The sequence below is a fragment of the Geotrypetes seraphini genome, chromosome 6 (genome assembly GCF_902459505.1).
Source record: "Geotrypetes seraphini chromosome 6, aGeoSer1.1, whole genome shotgun sequence".
Classification (NCBI taxonomy): Eukaryota; Metazoa; Chordata; class Amphibia; order Gymnophiona; family Dermophiidae; genus Geotrypetes; species Geotrypetes seraphini.
In genome coordinates, this window is record NC_047089.1 from 41520014 (window position 1) to 41535619 (window position 15606).

General features: G+C 50.0%; 1 protein-coding gene across 1 annotated transcript in view; it reads left to right on the plus strand.

Annotated features, from left to right (window-relative positions):
* The window catches only part of ZMYM2 (zinc finger MYM-type containing 2), a 537976-nt gene that overhangs the window by 248116 nt on the left and 274254 nt on the right, over window positions 1-15606 (plus strand). Inside the window, 1 exon segment of the mRNA XM_033950396.1 lies at window positions 9980-10095. Within this exon segment, the coding sequence (XP_033806287.1) occupies window positions 9980-10095 (116 nt within the window).

The following is a 15606-nucleotide window of genomic DNA, read 5'->3' on the forward strand; positions in this document are numbered from 1 at the left end:
CCGCGCATGCGACAGTGCCTTCCTGCCCGATGGTCCGGGCGTGTCTCCTCAGTTCTTTTTCTTCCGCGGAGCTGAGAAATTCTGCGCCCATTGAATCTGTTTTTTGCCTTCTGTATTGCCGCGGGTTGGGTTCTTTTGGCTCTCCCGTGCGTTTATTTCTTTCTTTGATTTCTTTAAAAAAAAAATTAAAAAAAATTTTTTTCTTCTGACACCCGGTCGGCCGCGTGGCTGGGGCCCCGTGCCTTCGACCTTGCGGCGGAGCTTTTCTGGCCTTTGTCCCGGCTGATCACTGGTTTTAAAAAGTGCAGCAAGTGCCAGCGCACGATTTCGCTCACGGACCCGCATCGACGCTGCCTACAGTGTCTGGGCCCGGATCACTTCCCGAAATCGTGCCGGCCTTGCACCACTCTGACGGCGCGAGCGTTTAAGTGCCGTTGTCTGCTGTGGGAGTCCATGTTCAAGATGGAAGCTTCGTTGGATCCTTCAGCTTCGACATCAACTGGTGCTTCGACTCCGTCGGCGAAGCCATCTACCTCCCCGGCTACTTCGGGCCTTCTGAAACCGGCCTCGTTCATGCCGGTTTCGGCCTCGACCTCGGCGCCGGTGCCTTCTTCCGTCTCCTCGGAACAGGTATCGACCCCTACAGTTCCACCGGTGGTACTTAAAGTGCCGAAGACTGGCAAGCAGAAGCACGCCGCACCGAAAGAGCACGGAGACCGTGCGGAAGGGCCCCCTTTTGGTGCGGATCCCTCCATATCGGCTTCGTTGCGGTCCATTCTGGAGGCTCAGTTTGTGGAACTCATGACCACCATGGGACCCCAGCTGATTGCCTCGATCCAGGGTGACCTCCCAGTTCCGGCTCCAAGGGGCGGGCCGCCCCCTCCTACTCCACCGCGTTGCTCGACCTCGTTACTCGGCGTGGAGGAGCGGCGGGCGGTGTCCGGTTCCTCGAGGCAGTCCTCGGGTAGTGCCATGCCTCCCTTGGAACCGATTCCCTCAAGAAAGGCCTCCCTTAGTGATATGCCTCCCTTGGAGCCTATTCCTTCGAGGAAAGCTTCCCTTAGCGACTTGCCTCCCTTGGAACCTATTACCCCGCCCCATGACACAGTGTGGCGTCCACCTTCGAGGCCTCCCAGTCCTGGGCATAGCAGGAAGCAGGACGAGTTCTTCCGAACCCCCTATCAAGCCTGGACGGCTTCTGGGGAAGCACCGACTCTTCCGCCTCTGCGATCGACGGCCTCGAGTCCTATCTGCTCCTTAGAGGCTTCTGGGGACCAGTATTCTCAGAGGAGGGCTCGATCCCCTTCTAGGCATCGAGAGGGGCATCGATCCAGACACTCTTCGAGGCATTCCTCTCGGCACTCAACCGTCTCACCTCAGAAGAAATTGCCTCGGATGGGGTATTCTGCTTCGGCTGGGTCTCCTCCTCCGGGCCCGGAGTTCGAGGACCCCGAGGTGTTTTACTCGCCCTGTTGCTCACAGGCTTCTGTGGAGCCCGAAGCCTCGACTTCTTCTAGTCCTTCTCGAAGACCGGCACTGGCGGACCAACTGTCCTTTTCCTCGTTTCTCAGGCAGATGGCGGATGACATGGACATTACCCTCGATGCTGGGTCTCGATACTCCAAGGAGTATCTCGATACCATGCACTTGCCTCGTCCTCTGGCCGAGTCCTTACGCCTGCCTCTGCACAAGCTCCTCGACCAGACCTTCATGAGGTGCTTTGAGTCTCCTTACTCTATCCCTGTGGTCCCTGGAAAATTGGATGCTCCGTACCGCACGGTGCATCATAAGGGCTTCGAGGGACCTCAGCTTTCTCATCAGTCCCTCTTGGTCGAATCCTCGCTCAAGCGGTCTCATCCTGGCCAGGTGTATGCTTCGGTGCCTCCGGGCCGCGAGGGCAGGACCATGGATAAGTTTGGACGACGCATCTATCAGAATTCTATGATGGCGTCCCGAGTCCTGAATTATAATTTCCACTTTGCTACCTACTTGGAATTTTTTCTGCCTGTGCTTAGGAAATTCACGCCCTATATCGAGTCCCAGGCTCGGTTTGAGTTTGAGGAGGTGGTTGCTTCGCTGTCCCAGCTTCGTCTTCAGTTGATGCAATCTGCCTATGATGCTTTCGAGCTCTCGGCCCGAGCAGCAGCCTGCTCTGTGGTGATGCGCCGTTTGGCCTGGTTGCGGACCATTGACATGGACCCGAATCTTCAGGACCGCCTGGCAAACGTCCCGTGTGCTGGGGCGGATCTTTTTGACGAATCCATCGAGACTGTCACGAAGAAATTGTCGGATCATGAAAAGTCCTTCCAGTCCATTCTTAGGCCGAAGCCTAAGCCTCAGCAGTCTCGACCCTCTCGACCACCATTGATATATCAGTGGCGTTATCAGCCGAGGCAAGCTCCTCCTGCAAGGCAACCTGCGAAGTGGCAGCCTCCTCAGAAGGCTCAGCAAAAGTCTCAACCGCCTGCTGTCCCTAAGGCTCTTCAGCCTTTTTGACTGTCTCGTCGAGAGCATAACCAGTCTCATTCTGCCTCTCCCTGTTTTTCCCATCGGAGGGCACCTCCATCATTTTTATCATCGCTGGGAGGCCGTGACCACCGACCTCTGGGTCCTTACTATCATCAGGGAAGGATATTCTCTTCAATTCCATCGGGTCCCTCCGGACCACCCTCCAAGAGAGTATCCTTCCAACTTGACACAGACCGCCCTTCTTCTTCAGGAAGCCCATGCTTTGCTCCGGCTCCGGGCCGTCGAGCCGGTCCCTGTGAACCAACACAACCAGGGGTTTTACTCCCGGTACTTCCTTGTTCCGAAGAAGACGGGCGACCTGCGACCCATTTTGGACCTCAGGGTCCTCAACAAATTCTTAGTCAAAGAGAGGTTTCGCATGCTGACACTTGCTTCTCTCTACCCCCTCCTCGAGCAGAACGACTGGTTGTGCTCTCTGGATCTCAAGGAGGCCTACACTCACATTCCCATTCATCCGGCCTCTCGCAAATTCCTCAGATTTCGGGTGGGACATCTACATCTGCAATATCGAATGCTTCCATTCGGTCTGTCTTCGTCTCCCAGAGTCTTCACGAAGTGTCTGGTAGTGGTGGCCGCTGCACTCCGGAACCAGGGTCTTCAGGTATTTCCCTACCTCGATGACTGGCTCATCAAGGCTCCCTCGGAATCGGGGGTCATCTCGTCGACCCTGTCCACGATTCTGTTCCTGCAGAGTTTGGGATTCGAGATCAACTTTCCCAAATCTCATCTACAGCCTACACAGTCGCTCCCCTTCATCGGGGCGGTCCTGGATACCATTCGTCTCAGAGCATTCCTTCCTCCTCAGCGCATGGATGCTCTTCTTCATCTCTGCCAGTCTGTGTCTTCTCGCCAGTCCATCTCAGCGAGACACATGATGGTCCTCCTGGGCCACATGGCCTCTACAGTTCATGTGACGCCGTTAGCCAGACTTCATCTCAGAATTCCTCAGTGGACCCTGGCATCTCAGTGGACTCAGGTGGCGAATCCGTTGACTCGACACATCATCGTCACTCCTGCTCTTCGGCAGTCTCTACTTTGGTGGATGACCTCTTCGAATCTATCCAGAGGTTTGCTGTTTCACTCTCCTCCCCACCAGAAGGTCCTCACAACCGATTCCTCGACCTATGCATGGGGAGCTCATCTGGATGGGCTTCGCACTCAGGGATTCTGGACCAGTGCGGACCGCCTCCATCAAATCGATCTTCTGGAGCTCAGAGCCATCTTCAATGCTCTTCAGGCATTTCAACAACTGCTTCACGACATGGTGGTCCTGATTCGCACAGACAATCAGGTGGCCATGTATTATGTCAACAAGCAAGGGGGCACGGGCTCGGCCTCCCTCTGCCAGGAAGCTCTCAGAGTCTGGGATTGGGCGGTTCGCCACAATGCCTTCCTCAAAGCTGTCTACATTCAGGGGAAGGACAATGTCTTGGCGGACAACTTGAGTCGTCTTCTCCAGCCTCACGAATGGACGCTCCATTCCACACCCCTTCATCAGATCTTTGGTCAGTGGGGGACGCCTCAGATAGACCTCTTTGCGGCTCCCCACAATTTCAAGCTGCCTCAATTTTGCTCCAGGATCTACACTCCTCATCGCCTCGAGGCAGATGCTTTTCTGCTGGATTGGGGGAATCGCTTTCTGTATGCGTTTCCTCCATTTCCTCTCATTCAAAAGACTCTGGTCAAGCTGAGGACCGACTGCACCACCATGATTCTGATTGCTCCTCGGTGGCCCCGTCAACCTTGGTTCTCCCTTCTACTTCAACTCAGCAGCAGGGAGCCATTTCTCCTTCCAGTGTTTCCTTCACTGCTTACTCAACATCAGGGATCGCTACTTCATCCCAACCTGCAGTCTCTCCACCTGACAGCTTGGTTCCTCTCAACGTAACTCCTCACCAGTTTTCCCAGGCGGTGAGGGATGTGTTGGAGGCTTCCCGGAAGCCTGCTACTCGTCAATGCTACTCCCAAAAATGGACTAGATTTTCTTCATGGTGTATTTCCAATTCTACGGAGCCTCAGCGAGCCTCCCTATCCTCTGTGTTGGACTATCTTCTACACTTGTCTCAGTCTGGTCTCAAGTCAACCTCTAATCGAGTCCACCTGAGCGCTATTGCGGCTTTCCATCAGCCTCTGCAAGGGAAACCTCTCTCTGCTCATCCTGTGGTTTCCAGATTTATGAAAGGACTTTTTTATGTCAATCCTCCTCTCAAACCGCCTCCAGTGGTTTGGGATCTAAATGTTGTCCTTTCTCAGCTTATGAAACCTCCTTTTGAGCCTCTGAGCAAGGCTCCACTAAAGTTTCTCACTTGGAAAGTGGTTTTTCTGGTGGCCCTCACATTTGTTCGCAGGGTCAGTGAGCTTCAGGCCTTGGTGGCGGACCCACCTTTCACAGTATTCCATCATGATAAGGTGGTCCTCCGCACTCATCCAAAATTCCTTCCTAAAGTGGTCTCTGAATTTCATCTCAACCAATCCATTGTACTTCCAGTGTTTTTTCCAAAGCCTCATTCTCATCCTGGAGAATCAGCTCTACACTCTCTGGACTGTAAACGTGCTTTGGCTTTCTACTTGGATCGCACCAAACCACACAGAACTGCTCCTCAACTTTTCGTCTCCTTTGATCCAAACAAGTTGGGACGACCTGTATCGAAGCGCACCATCTCCAACTGGATGGCAGCTTGTATCTCTTTCTGCTATGCCCAGGCTGGATTACCCCTATCCCTTACCCCATAAGGTCAGAGCGATGGCAGCCTCTGTAGCCTTCCTCAGATCGACACCGATTGAGGAGATTTGTAAGGCTGCCACTTGGTCCTCGGTTCATACATTCACCTCTCATTATTGTCTGGATACTTTCTCCAGAAGGGATGGACAGTTTGGCTAAACAGTGTTACAAAATTTGTTCTCCTAAGTTGCCAACTCTCCCACCGTCCCATTGAGGTTAGCTTGGAGGTCACCCACTAGTGAGAATACCTGCCTGCTTGTCCTGGGATAAAGCAATGTTACTTACCGTAACAGTTGTTATCCAGGCACAGCAGGCAGCTATTCTCACGTCCCACCCACCTCCCCTGGGTTGGCTTCTCTGCTAGCTACCTGAACTGAGGAGACACGCCCGGACCATCGGGCGGGAAGGCACTGGCGCATGCGCGGTGCGGGCATCTCGAAACTTCTGAGTTTCTTCAAGCAAGACATGCTTGTGAGACGTCCGTATCGGGGCTCTGTCGGATGACATCACCCACTAGTGAGAATAGCTGCCTGCTGTCCCTGGATAACAACTGTTACGGTAAGTAACATTGCTTTCAGGTCCTTTCGGCAGCACATGTGGCAGGAGTTGTCATCGTTCAAGTAGACTTCCTCGGCAGACAAACCTTTGATCCGGGTGAGTGGGCACTGCCCTCGACAGCATTTCAAGTCATTGTGCAGCACTGGGGTCAGCCTCGCTTTGATTGCATGACATCAGCCAGGAACTCGACAGCCGCCTGATTCTTCAGTCGAAGATCTGAGCCCGGAACTGAGGGCCTAGATGCTAGTACAGCCATGGCTGCAGGGAGTTCTACTCCCTGGCTTATGATAGGTTGGGTCCTTTGCCAGATTGCGACTCATCAGGGAGGGGCATTCTGGTGTCTCCAGATTGTACTTGCAGACATTGGTATGCAGACATGTGTCTTAGGTCATAGCCTTTGGCTGCAGGCTCTTCCGGATCTTCTCTCTCAGGGTCCAGTCTGCATGGAGGATCCCGATCGCTTTGCTCTTATTGCATGTTTATTGAGCACGCAGTGTTACAATGTAAAGGATATTCTGATGTAGTCATTTCTACTCTTCTGAAATCTAAGAAGTCAGCTTCTGTCTGCCTACGCTAAGGTGTGGAAGACTTTCCAACATTAGTGCGACCAGGAAAGTGTGGAGCCATATTCTGCTCTGGTTTCTGTGGTGCTTGCCCTTCTCAAGGCGGGTCTAGACAAGGACGTCACCATGGCTTCCCTTCAAGTCCAAGTCACTGGACTCTTACTTCAGAGCCCAAGACCGTAGCCTTCGCTTGCGTCTTACTCTGATGTGACCAGATTTCTGAAAGGTGCTTTTCGCATTAGACCTCCAATCAAACAGCCGTTCCCTTTTTGAGATCTTAACTTGGTTTTGTCTGGCCTCACCAAAGCTCCATTTGAGCCTCTGAAGGATGCTTCTCTCTTGGATCTAACACTCAAGGCAGTTTCTGGTGACCATTACCTCAGCGAGATGTGTCTCGGAACTCCAGGCTCTGTCTTGTAGAGAGCATTTCCTGAGGATTTTGGAGACTGGGATCTTTCTCCGCATAGTTCCTTCATTTCTGCAGAAGGTGGTTTTGGCATTCCATGTCAATCAGGAAGTGTGTTTGCATGTTTTTCAGCCTAATAGTTCTAGGAAACAGGATCGTATTTTGAAGAAGTTGGATGTGCGCAGAATTCTTCTGCGTTTTCTAGAGGTCATAAATGAGTTTGGCTGACTCATTCTACTAAGCGGGGCACCCCTGCTTCCAAGACCACTCTTTCCAGATAGATCCATAAGGCCATTTCATCAGCCTACATTCTTTGTGATAGTCTCCTGTTTCTGTTAAGGTGCATTCTACCAGGAGTAGGCCGAGGCTAGGGTGATCTTCCCTGAGATTTGTAGAGCAGCTATTTGGTCCACTCTGCACACGTTTGCCAAATTTTACAGAGTTGATGTGGTGGCAAGACAGGACTCTGCCTTTGAGTCCTCGAGGGCGCAGTCGGGGACAAGAAAAGAACTCGCCAGGATAGGATGGAAAAATGAGTTCCCGCAGGGATGGGGAAAAATTGGCCCCTGTGTCATTCTCTAGTAAGAATCGAATCTTCCCTTCTTAGCATTTAGTAAAACTCGCAACCATTTCCAAAATCTCAACTCGGCTCCCTGAGCTTGGATGATTGTTCCTTGGCCATTGGAGTAATATCATGTAGGCAACCCAAACATTGTGGCTTAGTATGCGAACATACTTCTGTGCCCTAGGCTGCTGGAATATGGTTTCCCACTCAACATGTAATCTCTGAGGTTTCAAACTTGCTGGGCTTCCAGAACTCAGGGTAAGCATGTGGCAAAGAATCTTAGATAGACTCTATATGCAGAGAGTGGTCATTGGCCTGGAATCTGTGAGTACCAGAGGAAATGCTACAGTGCAAAAGGGGATGGGAAACAGTGAAGGGATGGGTGAGCTAAACCTGCAAAGAAATAGCAACTGATGAGGGGAAAGTGCATTGGAGTTTGCTAGGGATTGTAGGGAAATAGAAGTCTGGGTCAAGGTAAAATGAGAGGCAGAATAGGCTAAAACTGATTTAGGGAGTGGAGCAAGAAAAGAGCTATTAAACTCCCTGCTCACGAATATAAATCAAATTCCAGCAATCCCAGAGAAAATGACAGCCGATAAAGATCATATGGCTCACCCAGTCTGTCCACACAACTAAGATACAGTTCTATCTCTACCACATTTATTGGGAAGGCATTTCAAGCATCTACTCCTTTCTATAATGACATTTTTCTTTAGATTATTCCCAAGTCTATCCTCTTGCACCTTAATCCAATGCTCCCTTATTTTAGAGCAGGTTTGTCCAACCTACAGCCCTGGAGCCAGAACCCAGTCCTTCATGTGCTTTTTCCTGGCCCTTGAAAGTTTGGTAATTCATGTGGTATTTATAGCAAGATTCTGGAGGCCACACCTTCAAAAAGATATAAAAAAGGATGGAGTCGGTCCAGAGGAAGGCTACTAAAGTGGTGTGTGGTCTTCGTCATAAGGCGTTTGGGGACAGACTTAAAGATCTTAACCTGTATACTTTGGAGGAAAGGCGGGAAAGGAAAGATGATAGAGACGTTTAAATACCTTGTTATTGTTATTACTGATTTTTTTTTCTTGAGAACATTTAAATACCTTATTTGAGCAGAACAGTTGATTCTTGGGAATGCTCCATTGGTGCTGAACTCAAAACTCATAAAAAAATTCCCCTCACCCAGCAAAGAAAACTAAAATACATCTAGCAGGGAATGATTAGCCCGTATCTAAATGTGAAGAGCAGGACAGGTAATATGGACAAATCAGAAGCTAGAGTCCTGCCACTCTCTTCTCTCCTTGTAGCTTTTCAGAATCATATTCTCTCTCTCCATTCAGGCATCTACAGCAGTTTTCTCCAACCATTTCTTCAGCCCATCATCTATACCACACTTTTCCTTCAATTTTTTTTAACTTTCCCCTAATTTTGTTTTTTTCCTTGCTCCTCGTCCTGCTTACCTACTCCCTCTGCACATTTTTATTTTTTTCTCCTTTTGCACAGGTATAAAAGTGGATTATGATATGACTGTGTCTGAATTCAAAAGGGCTTGGGATAGGCACATGGAATCTCTTGGAAAGAGATGATGGTTACTGCGGATGGGCAGACTAGATGGGCCATTTGGCCTTTATCTGTCATCATGTTTCTATGTGTCTTTGTTTCTATGAAATCTGATTGCTTTTCAGAAGGAAAATGCTTGAGTATCTGATTGTAAACCCGCTTAGAAAACCTTGATAGGCGGTATATAAAAAATCCTAATAAACTTAAACTTAAACTTAAGGTTTTAGGATTGGCTGTAGAACTTCTTGGAATATAGAACTTGAGTTTGACAGAAGAGAAATTTGATATTGGTAAACTTTCTTTATTCAGAGCTTTATATTCATTTGGGGCCCAAAAAAAGCACTAGGTCTTATTTTCGGGTAGGGCTTATTTTTATCATGTACATGATCATCTCTCCTTTCCTCTTTGCTTTCCTCCACATGTGCACCATCTTTCCTCCCCTCTCACCCATCCCCTTGAGCCTTCCCTCTGCAGGATCTTTCTATCCCTCCATCCCTCCCATCTCCCTATGCAACAGAACCCTTGCCCAGCTTCCATCCTTCCCTCCCTCTCATCCCCTTGTGCAGCAGAACCCTTTGCCTAACTTCCATCCTTCCCTCCCTCTCATCCCCTTGTGCAGCAGAACCCTTTGCCTAACTTCCATCCTTCCCTCCCTCTCATCCCCTTGTGCAGCAGAACCCTTTGCCTAACTTCCATCCTTCCCTCCCTCCCATCCCCCTGTGCAGCAAAACCCTTTGCCCAGCTTCCATCCTTCCCTCCCTCCCATCCCCCTGTGCAACAGAACACTTGAACACCTGCCGCTGCGCTGCTGAACCGCTGATGACCCCCATCCTTCCCACCCAACCTATCCCCTCCAACCGCGACCATAAATACCTTGCTTCAGAGGAGCGTCGGGCCAGCAGCACTCACAGGCTGCTTCATGACCTTCTCGCTGGGGCCTTCTTTGTACTGATGACATGGGACCAGTGGGATCACTGGTTTTGTGGCTTTGGAAGAATTACATTGGAAAAATAAAGCTTATGTATAAATATTTACTCTTTCTTATGTGAATTAATATTTTTAAACATGTTTTCTTATCCTAGGTGTGGGAATTATTTGTCATTTTTGTAAACGAAACTCTTTACCTCAGTTCCAAGCCACTATGCCTGATGGAAAATTATATAATTTTTGCAGTTCCAGTTGTGTAGCTAAATTTCAGGTATGCTATTTTTTTTTCCTGTCTGAACATGAATTGTATGTAAACTACTTTGAAGAATAAAAAGGGTTAAAATATCTGATTATAGCAACTCATAGGCTGAGCTAATGGAAAAGCAAAAGTTAATCTCTTATTTAAAAACTGCTGAGGATGCTAGTGATGGAGACCACTGGAATTGCAATCAAGGAGGCCTGGATATATTACAAATGCACTATGATGTGAAAAAGTCCTCCCTTCCCTGCTTCCTATTTTCCCATATTATTGCATATATGTCACACTAAATGACTTCTGATATTTAAACAAAATATAATTTTGGACAAAAGGAACCAGTTTTTAAATTATTACATTATTTGCTTAAGAGTCAAAGTAATTGTTATTCATATTGTTTTGTTCTGTTTTTCTTCCTTACTTTTATATGTCTTATGTTAATTTACATATGTATATGATTACTTTAAATGCCAATAAAAATTACTGAACTAAAAAAAAAAGTAATCAACACCTATATCACCCATGTGAAAAAGTAACTGCCCTCTTCTTATCTAATCCCACTCTATTCCTGGACTAGTGGATTATTTTCCCTTACTTGCCAGAGCTTGTAGAACCCTCATCACACAGATTCTTGTCAAGCTCAAGCAGAAGTCTGCCACCATGATTCTGCTAGCTCTGCGGTGGGCCAGACTTGGTGGCCCAGACTCAGTATCAAGGAGCCAATACCTACCTTCAGTCTTTACACCTGACAGCTTGGTATCTCTCAGGCTGAGCTCTGCTGATCTTCACCTCTCTCAGCCTGTCAGATTTATCCTACAAGCTTCCAGAAAACCAACCACTCAGTAGTGTTATAATAATAATAACAACAACAACAATAACAGTTTATATACCGCAATACCGTGAAGTTCTATGCGGTTTACAAAAGATTAAGCAAGGTACAAATTGATTGAACTTAAAAGGGGAGGAAGAAAGAGAGTTGGTGGGACAGGAAATCTATTTTTGAGGATAGAGAGATTAATAGGATATGGTGATTAATATCGAGGGGGAAGAAGAAGAGGGTCATTTATCAGCAAAAGTGGACACATTTTTCTGCTTGGTGTCTTCTTCATCACCAAGATCGGAGATCCGTCTCTGTTTCCATAGTTTTGGATTATCTCCTTCATTTGTCTGACTCTGGTCTCAAATCCACATCTATTACCCTGTTTCCCCGATGGTAAGACACTGTCTTATTTTTTTTGGAAGGCCAAAATATGCTCTAGGGCTTATTTTCGGGGGGATGCCTTATTTACATTTTTTTCTAAAAAGGGGGGGCTGTCTTATTTGACGGCTGAAGAATCGGTCGGCCGAAAAATCGTACCGTGTATGGCCAGCTTTATCCATCATACCATATATTGTACCATTTAATGTCCCCAATGTTCTCCATCAGGGAAACACAGTAAAGAGATTATTCTGTAGTGCAGCATCAGAGGGGACTTGACAATGTGAAACCATTGTTTATATACCGTATGCATTTTAAACAGGCTTTATATACAGTAAGTGGTATTGCTCACAGCAAAAGAAACCTGTCTGTGTGTCTCACTTTTGGATGTTCTGGCCGTGAACAAACTCCTGCAGTCTCCGTTAGGGAGGGATGAGGGAAGCTGCCTGTGTTTCCTTGCGCGGAGTCACGTGTGCGCGCTGCAGTCCTGTCACTTCCTCCTCTTCACTTCATGACGAGGCGCGGCACGCAGCCATGGAGGCAAATACGGTAGACGGAGGGACCACACGGAGTCACCCATCGTACCACCCGATTCGGGTAAGCGCAGGTATCGGTGGGTGGCTTATTTGCGGGGGGGGGGGGGGTGCCTTATTTTACATTTTTTTCTAAAAAGGGGGGGCTGTCTTATTTGATGGCCCTGCCTTATCATCGGGGAAACAGGGTAGTATCCTTCTCGGTGCTATCACTGCTCATCCTCTGATCTCTAGATTCATGAAAGGACTTTTCAATGTCAAGCCACTGCCAGTGGTCTGGGATCTCAATGTGGTTCTTGCCAAGTTAATGAAGCCTCCATTTGAACCAATGTCTATGGCTCACCTCAAGTATCTTACTTGGAAAGTGGTTTTTATCCCAGGACAAGCAGGCAGGTATTCTCACTAATGGGTGACGTGATCCAACGGAGCCCCGAAGCAGACGCTTCTTTGAAGAAAAAAATCGAAGTTTAAGAGTCGCCCGCACCGCGCATGCGCGAGTGCCTTACCGCCCGATGCACTGGGCATGTCTCCTCAGTTCTTACTTTTCCACGGTGCCGAGAAGTCCGTCTTCGACTCTGCGCAAAGTTTCTTCACTTGTGCCTTCTAAGTCCACGGTTTTGGTTTTATTTATCTTAATCGCTGATTTTCGTTGTGTTTTATTGTTTAAAAAAAAAAATTTCTTCGTTCCGTTCGACCGGGCAGGCCATGTGGTCGCAGCCCTGCGGTTTCGATCTTGTGGCGGAGCTTTTTCAGCCTATGTCCCGGCCTATCACCGGTTTTAGAAAGTGTGACAAGTGCCAGCGCGCGATTTCGCTAACAGACCCTCATCGACGCTGTATTCGATGTCTCGGGCCTGAACATCTTCCGAAATCGTGCCAGCCTTGCTCCACACTCACCGCACGTGCTTTCAAGCGCCATTGCGTCCTGTGGGAATCGCTGTTCATGGAGTCCTCGACGGAGCTGTCGACCACGAAGGGACCTTCGCCTTCGACATCATCCGCAACTCCACAGCCTACCACCTCTGCGACGCCGAATCTCATCAAGCCCGCCTCGTTTGTCCCGGCTCAGACTCCGGCTGCGATGCCTTCCTCAACCTCCTCAGGTCAGGTAGCCCAGCAGTCCATTCCTCCAGTAGTGTTAAAAGTGCCCAAGGCCTCGAAGTCCAAGCACTCACACCATGCTCCAAGGGAGTGCGATGCCCGCGCAGGTGGTCCCATTTCAGATGCGGATCCATCCTTGCCGGCCTCGTTCAAGACCATGCTACAGAAGCAATTCATCAAGCTCTTTACCACGATGGGGCCTCAGCTTCTTTCCCAAATCCAGCCTGGGCACGTGGAGGCCTCTTGCGAGGTCGAGCCCCCTCCAGTGCCTCAGTGGGGAACACACTCTCAACAGGGAGCAGAGTCTCTGCGAGTGTCTGGTCTGGCAACAATGCATGCATCGCAAGGAGCAGAGTCTTTGCCCATGTCTCCACTGGAACCGATGCACTCGATGCAAGGAATAGAGTCTTTGCGAGTGCCCCCGTTGGAGCCGATTCACTCGATGCAAGGAGCAGAGTCTTTGCGAGTGCCTCCATTGGAGCCGATTCACTCGATGCAAGGAGCAGAGTCTTTGCGAGTGCTTCCATTGGAACCGATCACCCCGACGGGGTTCGAGCCTTTACGGCAACCGCCCCTGCTTCAATCCACCGCTTCCAGCCCCATCCATTACCTGGAGGCCTCAGCAAAGACTTACTCACCTCGCCCATCGAGGCTGACCTCGCGGCACAGCCCGCATCGTCGATCGAGGCACTCCTCGAGGCACTCGTCCAGGCAGGCCTCGCCTCATCGGAAACAAGCATACCTGGAGTATTCGCCACCGACTACTACTCCTCCTCCGATGCCAGAGCTCGAGGACACGATGGGATCTCTCTCACCGTCTCGATCCCTGTCCCCATTGGATCCGGAGGCATCGAGCCCGTCTCGAGGCCCTGCAACAGCCGACCAACTGTCTTTCTCCTTGTTCCTTCGACAGATGGCTGATGACATGGACATCCCCCTGGATACGGGGTCCAAATTCTCGAAAGAATACCTGGAGACAATCCACCTCCCTCAACCACCGGTGGAGTCCCTAAAGCTTCCCTTACACAAGCTAATGGACCAGACGTTTGCATGGTGCCTCGAGACACCTTATTTGATCCCCGCGGTGCTGGGTAAGTTGGACACCAGATACCGCACTGTTCATCGCAAGGGGTTCGTTGGCTCTCATCTCTCCCACCAATCCCTGCTAGTGGAGTCCTCACTGAAGCGGTCCCATCCCTCCCAGGTCTACGCCTCCGTTCCACCTGGTAGAGAGGGAAAGACCATGGACCAGTTCAGCAGGAGAGTTTACCAGAACTCCATGATGGCCTCGAGAGTCCTGAATTACAACTTCCACTTCACAACATATTTGGAGTTTCTTCTATCTGTACTCCAGAAGTTCATGCCCTACGTGGATACTAGGGCACAATTCGAGTACCAGGAGCAGTCCTCCTACGATGCCATCAAGCTCGCGGCTCGAGCTGCAGCATGCTCGGTGGCAATGCGCCGGCTGGCGTGCCAGAGGACAATCGACATGGACCCCAACCTCCAGGACAGGCTTGCCAATGTTCCATGCGCTGGCACTGACCTCTTTGATGAGTCCATCGAGGCGGTAACCAAGAAGCTCTTGGACCATGAGAAGTCATTCCAGTCCATCCTGCGTCCGAAGCCCAGGCCTGCTCCTCCTCGTCAATCACGCCTACCACTGATCTACCAGCGGCGTTACTCTCTGAAACAGGCTCCCCCCATCCGGCAGCCTGTGAAGAGGCAGAAGCACCAGCAAAGAGAGCATAACCTCTGTCGTTCTACCTTCTTCAGCAACTCCACCTATCGGAGGTCACATCCACCATTTTTTACATCGATGGACGACTATCACCACTGACCTCTGGGTCCTCTCCATTGTCAAGGAGGGATACTCCATTCAATTCCACCAGGTCCCTCCGGAACATCCTCCAAGAGATTATCCTTCCAACTTGACGCAGACCACCCTCCCTTCTTCTTCAGGAAGCCCAGGCCTTGCTACAGCTTGGGGCGGTTGAACCGGTCCCTCGGGACCAACAGAACAAGGGGTTTTATTCCCGGTACTTCCTGGTGCCGAAGAAGACGGGCGATTTGCGACCCATTTTGGACCTCAGGGTGCTCAACAAGTTTCTGGTCAAAGAAAAGTTTTGCATGTTGACCTTGGCATCCCTGTATCCCCTCATCGAGCAGAACGACTGGTTATGCTCTCTGGATCTGAAGGAGGCCTATACTCACATCCCCATTCATCCCGCCTCACTCCAATTCCTCAGATTCCGGGTGGGACATCTTCAATACCGAGTGCTTCCCTTCGGCCTGGCCTCATACCCCAGAGTCTTCACCAAGTGCCTGGTAGTGGTAGCCGCAGCACTCAGGAATCACGGCCTCCAGGTGTTCCCTTACCTGGACGACTGGCTCATCAAGGATTCCACGTCTCAGGGAGTCGCCCTCACGACCCAGAAGACAATTTGTTTTTTACAACATCTGGGATTTGAGATAATCTTCCCAAAATCCCACTTACAGCCCTCCCAGTCTCTCCCCTTCATCGGGGCGATCCTGGATACTACCCAACTCCGAGCATTCCTCCCTCTCCCACGCATGGAGGCCCTTCTTCACCTCTGCCATTCAGTGTCCTCTCGCCCTTCCATCTCGGTGAGACAGATGATGGTCCTGCGTGACGCCATTTGCCAGACTTCACTTCAGGACGCCTCAGTGGACC